The following is a 14309-nucleotide window of genomic DNA, read 5'->3' on the forward strand; positions in this document are numbered from 1 at the left end:
AATCAAAATGCAAAATAATATAAATAAAGGAACAGTAGGAATTTTTCAGAAGTTCCAGACTCAGAATATTATAAGATACAATGTATCTTAATGAACATTTTTTCACACTGTAATAATATAAAATTTTTTAAATGTACTAAGAGAGCTCAGGAAATTTCAAGCGAGGAAGAGTTACACAAACAAATAGCTATTTACCACACCAAAGATTCATTACATAGCGGAATAAATGAAGCTTTTAATTCGTTAAAGAACAAAATATATTTTCCAAAGCTAAGAGACCATATTCAGTTGATAATTTCAAATTGTAAAAAATGTAAGGAAATTAAATATGACAGAAAACCAATCAAACCTAAGTTTCAATTCACAGAAACACCGGATGTCAAAAATCAAATTATACATTTGGACATATTTCATATAAAACACAAATCGTTTGTTACAATCATAGACAAGCTCACAAAATTCGCAGTCGCTTATAATATAACAGATAGAAACTGGAAAACTAAAATGGAAATTATGATTGAACACTTTGCCAAATTCAATAAGCCACATAAAATAATAATGGATAATGAATTTAGATCAGAACAGATAAAACAATACTTAAACCAAGAACAAATAGAAATCCATTATACAAAGCCAAATTCACATACAGGAAATGCAGACATAGAAAGACTACATTCTACTCTCATTGAAATAATAGCAGGAATAGATGATGATTTATCAATTTCATCCAAAATGCAATTAGCAATAACAGCTTATAATAACCGTTATCACTCTACAATAAAATGTACACCAAATTATGCAAAAAACATAGAAGATTATCAAACACAAAGAAAAAATTTTAAGCAAACAAAATAAAACAAGAGAAGATTATGAGGAGGAAAGACAGGAAGGACCAATTAAAAACTATAAACGAGTTAGGCATAAGGATGAACCTTATTTTAGAATTACAACATTAAATAATATTCATCCATGTAATATAAAAAGACCGTCAAAGCAGGAAAAAATTAATTTCCAACAAAATACAGATTGACATCCTTGAAACAAAAATTTTTTTTCTCTTATCCTCAGATTTTCATAATTTTTATGTTATAATGTGTGTTCAAGGCAGATTACAAATTGAACCAATTCAATCAAATGCAGGATATGCACCTATACAAACTTATTCCACGGAAATAGTTAATGAAACAGTAATTATACTACACATTATTAATATCGACCCTTTAAATAATATAACAAACATTAAAAATTTTAACACCACAGGAAAAAAGGAGCTATTAGCCGAAATAAATCTAATTAGAGCTAAAATAAAATCCATAACCCCAAACAACAGAATAAAAAGAGGAATGTTAAATATTGTAGGAACAACATACAAATGGCTTTTTGGAATTATGGACGATGAAGATAGAACAGATATTTTAGACCACCTTAACAATATTGACCAAAACAACCATAATATTATACAAGACATGAACCAACAAATTGTTATAAATACACATTTTAATAAAACAATACACAACTTAGCAGAAACAATTAAACAAGACAGAACAATAATCAAGGACATACTTACAAGCATGGACAATCAAAATCAAGAAATAGAAATGAAAATACTTCATAATGACCAAATGGGGAAATTAAAAATATAGAATTCAAAATAAATTATATTCAGGAAAACATAGCATCAGCAAAAAATAATATAATCGTACCAGAAATTTTATCAGAAGAGGAAATAAATAAATTTGACAATGATTTTTATAAATTAAAGCTAATCCGTATGGGCATTTTAAAATATAAGAATAATTGCATCATAATCGCAATTAAAATCCCAAAATCATTTATAACCATAGATGTTAAGTTACGAACCCAACAAAATTTTAAAAGAATTAAAATTAAGTAAAAGTTGTACCATTAATAATAATTGCAAAATTATATTCAACAATATAACGAGTATCGAAGAAATTGACGATGATACAATTATAATCAAAAATGCCAAGTATACAAAAATATATCAAAATTGCGATAAAAGAAATATTATACTTAAGGGAAGTAACTTAATTCAATTCGGTAACTGTAAAATTCAAATTCTAAATGAAATATTTTTTAACGAAAAAACAGAATTTCACGAAAAATTTTTTTATCCAACAGAACTATTGAATCAAACCTATAAAAACACAATAAACTTTGATCATGTAACAATAGATAATTTTGACAATTTAAAAGAAATCACAGAACTTAAATACGAAAAGAAAATGACAAATGGCATATTTTTAACACTTTTTATTATTATTATTATATGTTTATCCATTTATATACATATATACTGTAAAAAGAAAAATATAAACATAACATATTAATGTAAACAGAATTCAGGAGAATTCATACTCTCAGAGGGGAGGAGTTATGCCATTAGCAACACTTCCCATAACAGCCGACCCAAGAGGTCTACACTCCACATTAATGTAAACATAAACAATAACATTCCATTAAACATAGAGTGTCACAAGATAAGTGACAGTTTCCCTAAACATAGAGTGTCACAAGATAAGTGACAGTATCCCTAAACATAGAGTATCACAAGAAAAGTGACCAGAAGAAAACATTATAAACACTTAAATGTAAGCCAAACCAGAATATGATTTGATTCAATAAAGCAGTCTTGATTTAACACTCAACCAGAACAGACTCAATCTTAATTCGCGCGTCTTTGGAAACCGGTGCACTTGCTTACATATGTACATACATACTTACATAGTCATACACTGCACATATGTACATATCCACAACACATAATCCATTTCGGTGTCGCGCATTGATTTAACACAACCCCACATCCAATTAAATGACAATTACTTACGTTTTTGTTGTGAACAACGCGTGTGCATACATATCTATATACTCACCTGTATACTTACGCATGTACGTACATACATAGATCAAAGCATTTGTCCATATGCATTGATCGTGTGTTTTGTTTGCCTTCGCGCACAACACTCGCGGTGTGTAAAAGCGTTCGTTTTGTTCTTTTTTTTTTCGCACAACCACAAAAAAAATAAATTATTAACATAATTAAACAACAAAACCAAAAACCAAATATATAAACAGCGGCCGACAGCTGTTTTCGGAGTAGTGGTGACACGTGAGTCGAGGCGTGATATCGATAGGCGGCTCAAGCGCGCCAAATTCAAATCACATTATTTCCGATTCCCTTTTTTCGCCTAATTATATATCCGCCCATATTTATAAATAAATACATATATATTTTTTCCAGCACTATCGTGCCCACATTTATATATCCGTCCATATTTATAAATATTTATATAATTTTTCCGGCCAACTTTTTGCGCTCATATATGTATCGCCCATATTTATAAATAAATATATATATATTTTTCCCAGCACTATCGGGCCCATATTTATATATCCGCCCATATTTATAAATAAATACATATATATTTTTTCCAGCACTATCGGGCCCATATTTATATATCCGTCCATATTTATAAATTATATATATAATTTTTTCCGGCCAGTATTTTACGCACACATATATATCCGCCCATATTTATAAATAAATACATATATATATAAAAAAATATTTTTCCAGCACAATCGGGCCTATATTTATATATCCGTTCATATTCAAAAATTATAAATATATTTTTTTTCGGCCAGCCTTTTGCGCTCATATATATATCCGCCCATATTTCTAAATAAATACATATATATTTATATATCCGTTCATATTTAAAAATTATATATATATTTTTTCCGGCCAGCCTTTTGCGCTCATATATATATCCGCCCATATTTATAAATAAATACATATATATATTTTTTCCAGCACTATCGGGCCCATATTTTTCCGGCCATTATTTTGCGCACATATATATATCCAGATCCAGATTTATATAAAAACGTATTTTCTTTTTATCCTATACATCTTTATTTATATATTTCATCCGTGTTTTGTTTTATACGTACTCCCATCGTTACTTACGAATCCATACAAACTTGTTTTGTAATCATTTCGCTTCGTCTACGTATAAGTTTTGATCCGCACTCGTGCGTTCGTATATTGTTCCGCATCTATCCCCATTAAAAGGGCTCCGTTTCCGAGCCACACGCGAGAGAATTCTCCCGCAATCCTGCGGTGCACAGTGAGAAAGTTCTTGCGTCCTCATACAGTCCATACTACTTCTCATTTTCTGTGGTTTTTCCAAAACCAAAAAAAAACCAGAGGGCCAAGGCTGACTTCGACCGCGTCAAAGTTAGTATACCCTTGCAACTTTTTTGGTAAGTTTTTCCAGACGGACGGACGGACATGGCGATTTGAACTCGTCTCGTCGTGCTGATCAAGAATATATATACTTTATATGGTCGGAGATGCTTCCTTCTATGCGTTGCACACTTCTGACCAAAATTAATATACCCTTTTTGCAAGGGTATAATAAGTATTACAAACAGAAACTCAGTTTTATCACACGCATGCATCACCCTTGGCTTGAGTCGGGCTGATTCTAAGATAACTTTGTACGACCATTGAGTAAGTTGACAATCGTCAATATCAGTGACTTCTTAACGGTCATTTGAAAAGACTCGATTTCTCCTATAAGAACCACGGTACTTAGGAGCGAACTTTTTACACGATCATTGACTCAATGGGATAATGGTGCCTTTGCCTTAGGGCGTATAATAGAATTTTCGCAATTGCCTCTTGCCTAGTGGCCTCAAGGTTACGGGGTTTTCTGAACTAAATTTCTCGTCAAGATACTCGGTTAATTCGTCTACTAAGGGGCCTCGCTGATCGCAACCAAACAACAACTACACTGCACTGAGTTATTAATAGCGAACTCCACACGATTAACTAATTTATACCAATCGGCTTGGGCTAAAGGTTCTGACAGCTTTCCCAACATTGGGGTCAACAAAGGGTTCATACGCTCGACCTGCCCATTGGCTTGAGGGCAGCAGTCGCTACTTTAAAGTGGTCAATATTTCGGTTTTCTGCAAATTCAGCAAACTCAAACGACGTAAAACACGTACCTTTGTCGGATATAACTTTTCTTGGTCGGCTATAATAATCAAAATATTTTTTCTAACGCGGCGGTAACTTGTTTGGTACTAGTGGAATTTACGGGATATAATTTCACAAACTTGTAAATGGGTCAATCATTACCTTTTTTTTGATGTAACACTCGGTAAGGACCTTAATGGTCAAAATGAATAGTATCAAATGGAATCGAACTCTTCGGTATTGTATGCAAGGTTCTATTATGTATACTTCTTGGAACACTATGTAGAATACACGGCAGACAATATTTTCTAAACGCCTCAACCTGGGATTCATTAACGGAAACCAGTACGTTTCTTCCAAATTGTTTAGACATTTCTCAAAGCCTAAATGACCTAGTTTCTCGTGACACCTTCTTATTAATTCGCCCTGCGTGCGAGTCGGTGCATACAAACACAGTCTTTCCTTAGCATTTCTTTTGTACACTGTACCATCAATTAACTCAAATCCAACATCATTGACTTTTTCTAAATTTTCTCTTAGTTTACGGATATCTGAATCTCTTATTTGTTCTGACTACAATAATAAATCAACATCTTGCGGAGACGCACCCACTACACCAATCAGGGTTGCCGACTCATTTCGATCGGGCTGGTCACTTCTTTCGCTTTGGTTACATAGTAACCATTCTTTACTCTCTTGTTTTCTACTCAATCTCGGATCAACAGAACTTTCATCTAAAGAGACGCAAGGTTTATTCTCAACTAGTTTTAAACGACTTCTTTCTAAACATAGCTCACACGACCTGAAACAACTCTTCGCTAAATGAACACACGGGAGTGTCTCAAACGGTGTTAAATAATTCTTCCCTAAAGGACCATAGTTTTATTTTACACGGGTTTATCTCACACGTTTTTTTCTCACTATGGTCTATCTCAAACGGTTTTGTCTCAAACGGTTTTAAATAATTCTTCGCTAAAGGATCACACTGTTTTATTTCACACGGGTTTATCTCACACGGATCTATCTCACAAAGGTTACTCTCACACGGACTCAAACAACTTTTCTTTAAAACGATGCAAGTTTTAATTTCACACCGTTCGGAACAACTCTGTTCTAGAACGGCACACGGTCCAATCGAATCTCTACCAAACTCATTTTTCTCTGAGGGTTTTATCAAATCGCTTTCAAACTCAGGCGGTTTAACGAACTCACATGATTCAACGCAACAACATGGGGCATTCTGGTCTTTCTTCACTAACAAATCGCAAGGATCAAATTCACCTTCTGCAATATCTTCTAACTCGGTTTGCCGACTTAATGCGTCTACATGGCCCATGCTTGAACCAGGTCTGTGAGAAATGGAATACTCAAAATTTGCCAATTCCAATGACCACCGCGCAATGCGGGTATTTATTGTTTTTTTACTTAAAGTTTGAACCAATGAATTGCAATCGTAATGATCAAAAATGGTCTGTGTTCTAGATATACGCCAAATCGGCACACGACATATATTATGTTCGAAACTGTGATACCGGGACTCGGCGGCTGTCGCCTTTCGGGAATAATAAGAGACTGGATGCATTTTGCCATCAGTCTGTCTTTGCATCAAAGAGGCACCAAAGCCATTTGAACTGGCGTCAGTATGCAACTCAGTTTCGTAGTTAGAGTTAAAGATAGCTAATACGGGTGGACTGGATAAGGCGGATCTTAACGTAAGAAATACGTTTTCAGCGCTTTTGTTCATTGGAAATAGACCACCTTGTTTAGCAACTCAGTTAACGGTTTGACTATGCGGGAGAAATTCGCAATAAATTAGCGAAAATAAGATAATAGGCCTAAGCACTAGTGAAGTCTTTGCTACTAAATAGTTATGGGTATTCTTGAATAGCTTTTAAAAGTGTATTATTTGGTAAATTTCCCCTATCACTGACTTCATATCCTAAATAATATATGCACGTCTGTAGGAAAATGCTTTTTTTAAATTGAGCTCTCAATTGTACCGAATAAAACGATCTAACAGTTTTGCTAACAACTTAAGATGTTGATCCACAGTTCAGGCGGCGAGAATTATATCGTCCATACATAAACAATTTCTCGATCCCTAATCATATCACTACTTCTTCTTTAGAAGTCTTTAGACCAAACGGCATTGTCAGATATTCTAACGGCCTATCGGGTGCAACGAAGCAACTTTTCAAATCTCAGACGGAGAAAACGGTCTTGCCCTTCAGGTATTCTAGACAATTTTTTATCAAAGGCAAAGGAAAATTATCCCTCACAGTCATCTTATTTAGACCTCGATAATCAACGCACATTCCTTTTTTTCGCACTATGACGATGGCGGACGCATAGGGGGAGTTGCTTAGTCGGATTACATTATTGGCTAACAACTCACTAACTGTTTTAGAAACGATTCCTCTTTCATAATATGATAGCCTTCTAGGACTACTAAGAAATGGTGTTGTATCTGTCAGACATATTCTCATCATATATTTGGGCAACCCGTATTTAATTGAAAATCTGTCAATGCAATGCGCACTCACACTATCCCGGCACTCACGCATCGCGCCTAATCCAAATTCACTGCCAACAGTAGTATTCCCGGTATCTGACAGCGTTGCATAAACGGTTTACATTAGGTTTATTACAATTATTATCTAGATCAGTGGTGTTATTACTAATGGTATTATGCTTAAGATATTTAGTAAACAGGGATGCACAGAAGGATTTGTAAACAAAAGCAATGGAACTCTTTAATGATGCGGAATTCTTTTCATACTTTCTTACATTTTCAAATGAAAACTTAAGACCTATTTTATTCAAGGCGTCTCTACCAAGAAGTAGTTGCGTCGGCATAATATTATCGGGAATAAGTAAAAATTGAACTTTATAATATTTTTTGCAAAACAGAACTAAACATTTGACTGTTGTTGAGCCACCATGAAAAGAACTTAAGGAATCTAATAGGGCAAAAATATTAATAACATCAGGGCAACCCCCTTTACAAGATATTCTTAAACTTACTAATTAAATAGTGTCCGGGTTTTCAGCGGGTTAGCGCTCATGGCGGCGATCTGGGTTCGCATTGTACAATTCCGGTATTGATGGGCCACTTTGAAGCACCGATAGCAACTTCCTTTTGGTCTTTTCGGGCGTGGACGTGAAGTCTGATGAGCCTGAAGAACGTAGTTTTTGGCTGATAGCTGAACTGTCTGTCATCTTCTCTCGCAATTCGTTTAGAGAAGTACAATAGTACAACGGTGCGGACAATGCGGTTCGATCTTGTAGTCCGTCCACAATGTATTTGACCCCATCGGTGTCTACAAAATTGCACTGCTGAGCAATATTTCGCATAATGATGAAATGAGTGACTTTTTGTACTATCACAAGGGCATCCTTCAGCTCGTTCCAGGTTGTAATCTTTTCATATGTCATGTATGCTTTAGCAGATCCCTCCAGCAGTCGGTTGCCCAACGACCAACATTGGGCATCACTCAGTACATACACTTTAGCCGCTTTCTCTTCTTTGTCTCAAGGTACTTCCTTGGCCGCTAGCAACTCAAACAATGCGGTTTTATTTAATTTAAGGATCTCGGTGTATTTCATAAAACTACTTTCTTTAGGGCAAACCCCACACCTGATTTGTACTCTCTCTATTTTTAGTAATTTATCCCTAGGGATTGTCTTTATATTTTCGGATTTTATTTCTTTTAAATTAATTGCACATGTGGTCTTATTGCCTATATTTGGAGAGAGTGTGCCCGTACCCCACCTTAGTATATTATACCCTTTTAGTGCGACAAAATTCGGTTATCGGGGAAATAATTCACTGAGGAGTGGAGCGGGCTTATTTAAGACATTCTTAATGTTTACAATATAAAACTTTTTTCTCGTTAACAGACATAGAGAAGGGAAGATTAACAAAAAACGGACCGACGGACATGTCGATATGAACTCATCTCGTCGTGCTGATCAAGAATATATAAATAATATTAAAGTCCTTTAATATTCGTTTTTATTTATTTGTGGCAAGTAATTAAACGGATTGCGGCTTAGTTTTAAAGAAAATAAAGGCAATTGACAGCTCACCAGGGTGCCAAACCCAACGACACCAACCAACGGAGTGGCCTCACTCCAAAGTTGATCCTTGGGCCGCCACCTTGTGAAATTTATCGATACTTATCGCCAAGCAACTATGAGTGTAGGCGCCAAATCCAAGACCCATTGGGATGGGTCTTCTTGTCCATATACTTTATATGGTCGGAGATGCTTCATTCTATGCGTTGCACACTTCTGACCAAAAATTAATATACGCTTATTGCAAGGTTATAAAAATAGAATAGGTTAAAATAAAGATGGCTACAATTAATTACATGAAAGGAAGGGCAATAGCGCAGTTTCCGAACCGTTAACGCGGCAAAGTCTGTTGTAGCCGTTACATAGTATACAAAAAGGTTTATGCAGAGTAAAGTTAGTTGTGCAGGTAGGCAGTATAAGCGGTAATTGTGGGTCTTTCTAGATGGAATAGAAATATTAATCTGGCTCAAAAACGCTATTTCCTAATAAAAAAAAGTGTTCAATTTTATGATAGTGTTGCCAGATGACACATATCGGATATACAAATACGCAGGTTTTTTAAAACTTTTGTTTGCACTATTTTCTAAGAAAGAAAATACTGTTAACTTTACAATATTTATTGATTTTAGTTTAGTTCTTTAGTTTTTATGTACGACATTTGGCATCTGGCAACATTATCTCAAAATTTGGCAGCTTTTAGCCGGAATTAGCTATTTTTAGCTATAATCCCGACAAAAACATAGTTTTTCATTTGTTAATTACACAAAAACTACATAATAAATCGCTAAGGCGCTCTAAGTAAATATTTACCCTGAATTATAGAATTAACGAATGTTCGCCTGCTCTGGCAGCCCGCGTATTCGAGTATCTCGAAATTTTTTTTTTTATCCCGCTTAAAACATAATTTTTCTTGTCTCAAATGTGCTTAGTCTTTCATCATTTTCGTTGGTCTTTGTTTTTGACCCTTGACCTAACTTTGCATTTTACCAACACTTTGGCACACCAAATACCCATGCGCATCCATCTGTCCGTCCATCCGCCCGTATCAATTAAAACTAGAGCCAACAGAACTATACCCTTCGCCCATATTTTTAAATATCTACGCATAAAATTACACTTTGACAAAGTTCATAAGCAAAAAAAAAAGTAAACGTACTCAAACTTGCTGGGTCGATTGTTGGATAATTTATTTTTTTTATGTGCAGAGATATTATTGTTGATTCAAACAAAATAGAAAATGTTTCGAACATAGCTAAAGTCTAATCAAGTTTGGGAAGCCATTAACAAGCAAGCTCTCCATCTTCCTCGCAATCAGAGGAAGTGGTAGCACTGAAAAGTGGAAGTTGATCAAGCAAACGATATCCGGCATCTTTAAAATTCCTAGCTTTAAGCTAATGAATGAAAATTATTATAATTTGCACTAGCATTTGCACACAAGCATTTGCACATTTTCTGCCTCTTACCATTAACTGTTGATATTGACAATCATAGGCATTAAGGGCTTTGTCTCTCTCTTGCAGTTCTTTATGCAGCACGTCAATTTCCATTTGCTGGTATTTGACACGCTGGATGGCGCAATTGGCTGCTATTAATTGCTGCTTCATTTCATCACAACGGCACTAATAAAAGGTGCGTGAAAAAAATTGTATCGATTTAAAAAATGACTGGGATTACCTTTAACATAGCTTCATTACATTTCGATCTGTCCACCTCAGTTTCATAATAGTTTTGCATTTCTTGCATCTCTTTTTCCATTTCATCGATATATTGATCCTGTTCGCTTAAATTAAAAACGAAATCTTCCGAAATACGATCCGCCTGTTCGGCCTTTTGCTGCAGTTGATCTATTTTATTTTCTAGATCGGACAATACCTCCGTTTTCTTACGTAGTGCATTGCGCTCCTGAAGAATTTTATTAATGTTGTCTACATCTTTATCCGGAGAGAAAGAATATTTGTCAGTTGGACGTCCACTTTTGATATTATCAGCTCCTTTTTCCCCATTAAGTTTAGGGGCCTTTAGTTGTACATCCTCAGCTTCCCGTAGTATAGCCAACTCCTTTGCAAAATTGTCAATCTTATTTTTCAAATAAGAAACGTCGTTGCTCTTTTCGGGATTAAGCATTAAACTCTCCATCACACAACGCTTCGACTGCTTTTCAATGAGACGTTTGAGATTCGCGTTTTCTGCCTCGAGAATGTCGAATGCTTTGTTCATATCATCAACGGACTTTAGCAAATCATACAACTCCTTTTCATCAATGGCAGTGATCTTTTTGGCATCGGCTAGTTCTTTTATCTTTTTTTTTAGGACCTTACTATTTTCTGAGTCATAACGTTGAGCCATAATACGCTTAATTTCGTAAATTTCGTCACTTGCTGTTCTCAGCAAATCCTCAGAGTCGGCCAGGCGTTTTTGTAGTACATTATTTTTCACCAGCAATTCCTTCATTCGGGTAATTGTACCATCAGCTGCATTTATAAGACTATCATTCACGATTAGATTACTACCATAATAAACACCTGGATCAGCAGCTTCGCTTCCAAATCCACCGGGTTTACCAATACCGCTATAACCAGAAAAACCACCTGTTTCTATAATATCCTTTCTATTATTCAAATGGATCCCTTTTAGTCCAACTGTGCCCTTGCCTTGGTCACTCACTTTTTGACTACGACCGACTCCAAACGTTTCAGATCCAACACCTGAGATCAGCCCTCGCCGACTATCACTCGCAGTATTACAGGCTACCAAATCAGCCACAAAACGAGACTTCTTGTCGTTATCTGCTGCCCAAGACCGATCGTCTATGGTGGAAGGGTAACTCTTTAGTTTAACACAAACTTCTTGGCAAGTAAAGTCATATGACTTGTTCATAAACGGGACATCAAAAAATTCTTTTTGTGTTGAGAATGCCATTGTGAGAGTTTGGAAACGTAATAATTTTATTCTACAAAATTCAATTTTTTCTTATATGTTCAAAGATGCGACAATTTCACTAAATTTTCAAAATCTATGATTTTTCCGGAAACATTAGTATTGAATATATGGAACTATTATTAAACATGACGCAATCCAAAAAAAGATAATAAAATAAGTTTGTCTTTGGTGACTAGATTGAAATATTTTTAAAAATTTAGCACACAAAAGATTACAAGCCTACTCAAAACGGATCTATGACATTCAACTCTGGACACAGCTTCTAACTCAAACATTGAAATATGTGTCGTGTTGTAGCCTTTTTGTTTACGATATTGCAAGTTCGAATCGAATGTCATTAATTTCCAATTTCTTGAACGGCGACATCTACCGGTCAGAATCGTTAGGGTCTTGAATGACGGGGTGAATTTTTTGTAAGTTTTTGGGATAAGGTTGGCTAGAAGTTAAATCAGCATGGCTCTGTTCTTTCTATTTGAGTATTATGCAGTGTCTAATTGTAAGTCTACTTTAAACTGTGCGGTTTTGAATTTGAGCTAAAAGGAAAAAATAAGAAAGTTTTTCCGAACACTCGAAAAAAAAAATTATATATATGTTCCCAATTCAAGTACATTATTCAACACTCTTACTCTTTCCTTACCTATGGTCTTCAAAGTGGAAAACGGTTTTATCAAAAAAGTCTAATGTTTGCGAAAGAACGTCTTACAATCTTAGCATAGGAAATAACGAAGAAGATCTTATTTAGCACGGTTAAGAACAGACTAGTCTTCTGTATTCTATGTATTAAAGTATTTTACTACATATTTAGCGCCTGTCATTGTATTTTGTTTCATTAGTTTGGCGGTGATCACAATAACGATGTGTCAGCAGTGTATCTTGTCTTCTAAAAAGCCTCATTATAGTTTTGTTTTTCCATGGTACCAATGATAATGTATGAAAGACTCATTATTTATGAACTCAAGTTTTTGTTTTTTTTTTTTACGTTTAATATATTTGTTGAATCTACTCTTAGAGCGAAACTACAAGTTTGAGATATTCTTGTTAGGCTAGTGCTTAAGCTAAATTCTGGGCATAATGCAGGCGGCCAATTTTTATGAAGATGTTTCTTTTAGAGCTGTATTATATAGTGATCCGATCCTGATAATTCTTATACTATAATAAAATAATAAAAAGCACAGAAAAAAAATTTCAGACCGATAGCTCTTAAGATGGCTGAGTAAAACGCATACGCATGGACAGACAGACGGACATTGCTATATCGACTCAGCTTCTCATGATAATCAGGAATATATATATACTTATACTTATATACTTTATGGGGTCGGAAACGACTACTTCTGTTAAAAATGTTAATAATGCAAGAACTGAAGACAAACTTCCTACCTGTGTTCAAAAACTCCCTAGAAGAGCTCTGCACCAAGTATACAGATATTTTCAGCCTAGAAACCGAACCAACTACAACAAATAAGTTTTACAAACAACAACTAAGATTTAAGATTGATTTAAAGAAGAAATAACAAGCCAAGTCGATAAACTCATTGAAGACAAAATAGTATAATAGTCCGCTTACCAGGATGGAAAACAATCGATGGCGATTAGTAATAGACCACCGTCAAATAAACCAAAAACTATTGTCAGATATATTCCATTAGTATTATTGATCCCTTTTCACCAAATAGAATTAGAAGGTAAATCGCGAAGCATTACGTCATTTTCCATTAGCAATGGATCTTATCAGTTTATCTACCGTAAGAAAATAGCACCAAGAATGATGACAAATGCTTTCTGTGGATTAAACACTTCTCAAGCATTCTTTTATATGGATGACTTAAAAGTAATAGTAACACATTAAGTGATATTCTTGGGTCACAAATGTGCTGGAATACAAAGGAATATTGCCTGATGACACCAAATACGATAGTGATAGAAGATTCGTAGCTTTTTGCAACTACTGCAGACTTTTTATTAAAAACTTCGCAGAACCTTCACGTCCGATTACAATCGTGTTAATGTAAGAAGAACGTAGATTTTGTTTTGTGCAAAGAATGACAAAAATGATTTGAGTATCTGAAACAAGCTATAATAAAACCTACACTGCTACAGTATCCAAATTTTAACAAAGAATGCATAATAACAGATGCTAGCAAATATGTATGTGGAAAATCTTGACTCAAACTTATGTTGATAAGCAGATACCAGTAGCATACGCTTCTCGTTCATTTACTAAAGGTGAAAGTAATAAAAACAGTGTAAGTAATAAAAAAAACTGTGGTATTACACACTT

At 34.7% G+C, this 14309-nt stretch overlaps 1 protein-coding gene across 1 annotated transcript; it reads right to left on the minus strand.

The window, feature by feature from the left end:
* Positions 1-10250: 10250 nt before the first annotated feature.
* On the minus strand, positions 10251-12189 carry LOC6644470 (cingulin-like protein 1). Its single transcript, XM_023176866.2, has 3 exons — positions 10763-12189; positions 10552-10707; positions 10251-10479 (listed from the first exon to the last, which is right to left on the minus strand). Exons 1-3 carry the CDS (start codon positions 12005-12007, stop codon positions 10369-10371), a joined length of 1512 nt encoding a protein of 503 aa, XP_023032634.1. The 5' UTR covers positions 12008-12189; the 3' UTR covers positions 10251-10368.
* Positions 12190-14309: the final 2120 nt, after the last annotated feature.

The sequence above is a fragment of the Drosophila willistoni genome, unplaced genomic scaffold, assembly GCF_018902025.1.
Source record: "Drosophila willistoni isolate 14030-0811.24 unplaced genomic scaffold, UCI_dwil_1.1 Seg767, whole genome shotgun sequence".
Lineage (NCBI taxonomy): Eukaryota > Metazoa > Arthropoda > Insecta > Diptera > Drosophilidae > Drosophila > Drosophila willistoni.

What these genes read in the sequence shown, in the direction of transcription:
- LOC6644470 (XM_023176866.2), bottom strand. Translation starts at nt 12,007, where the DNA reads ATGGCATTCTCAACACAAAAAGAATTTTTTGATGTCCCGTTTATGAAC. An exon ending in GTAATGAAGCTATGTTAAAG is followed by an intron (nt 10,708 to 10,762) that starts GTAATCCCAGTC and finishes ACCTTTTATTAG; the next exon opens with TGCCGTTGTGATGAAATGAA. An exon ending in GTCAATATCAACAGTTAATG is followed by an intron (nt 10,480 to 10,551) that starts GTAAGAGGCAGA and finishes TTCATTCATTAG; the next exon opens with CTTAAAGCTAGGAATTTTAA.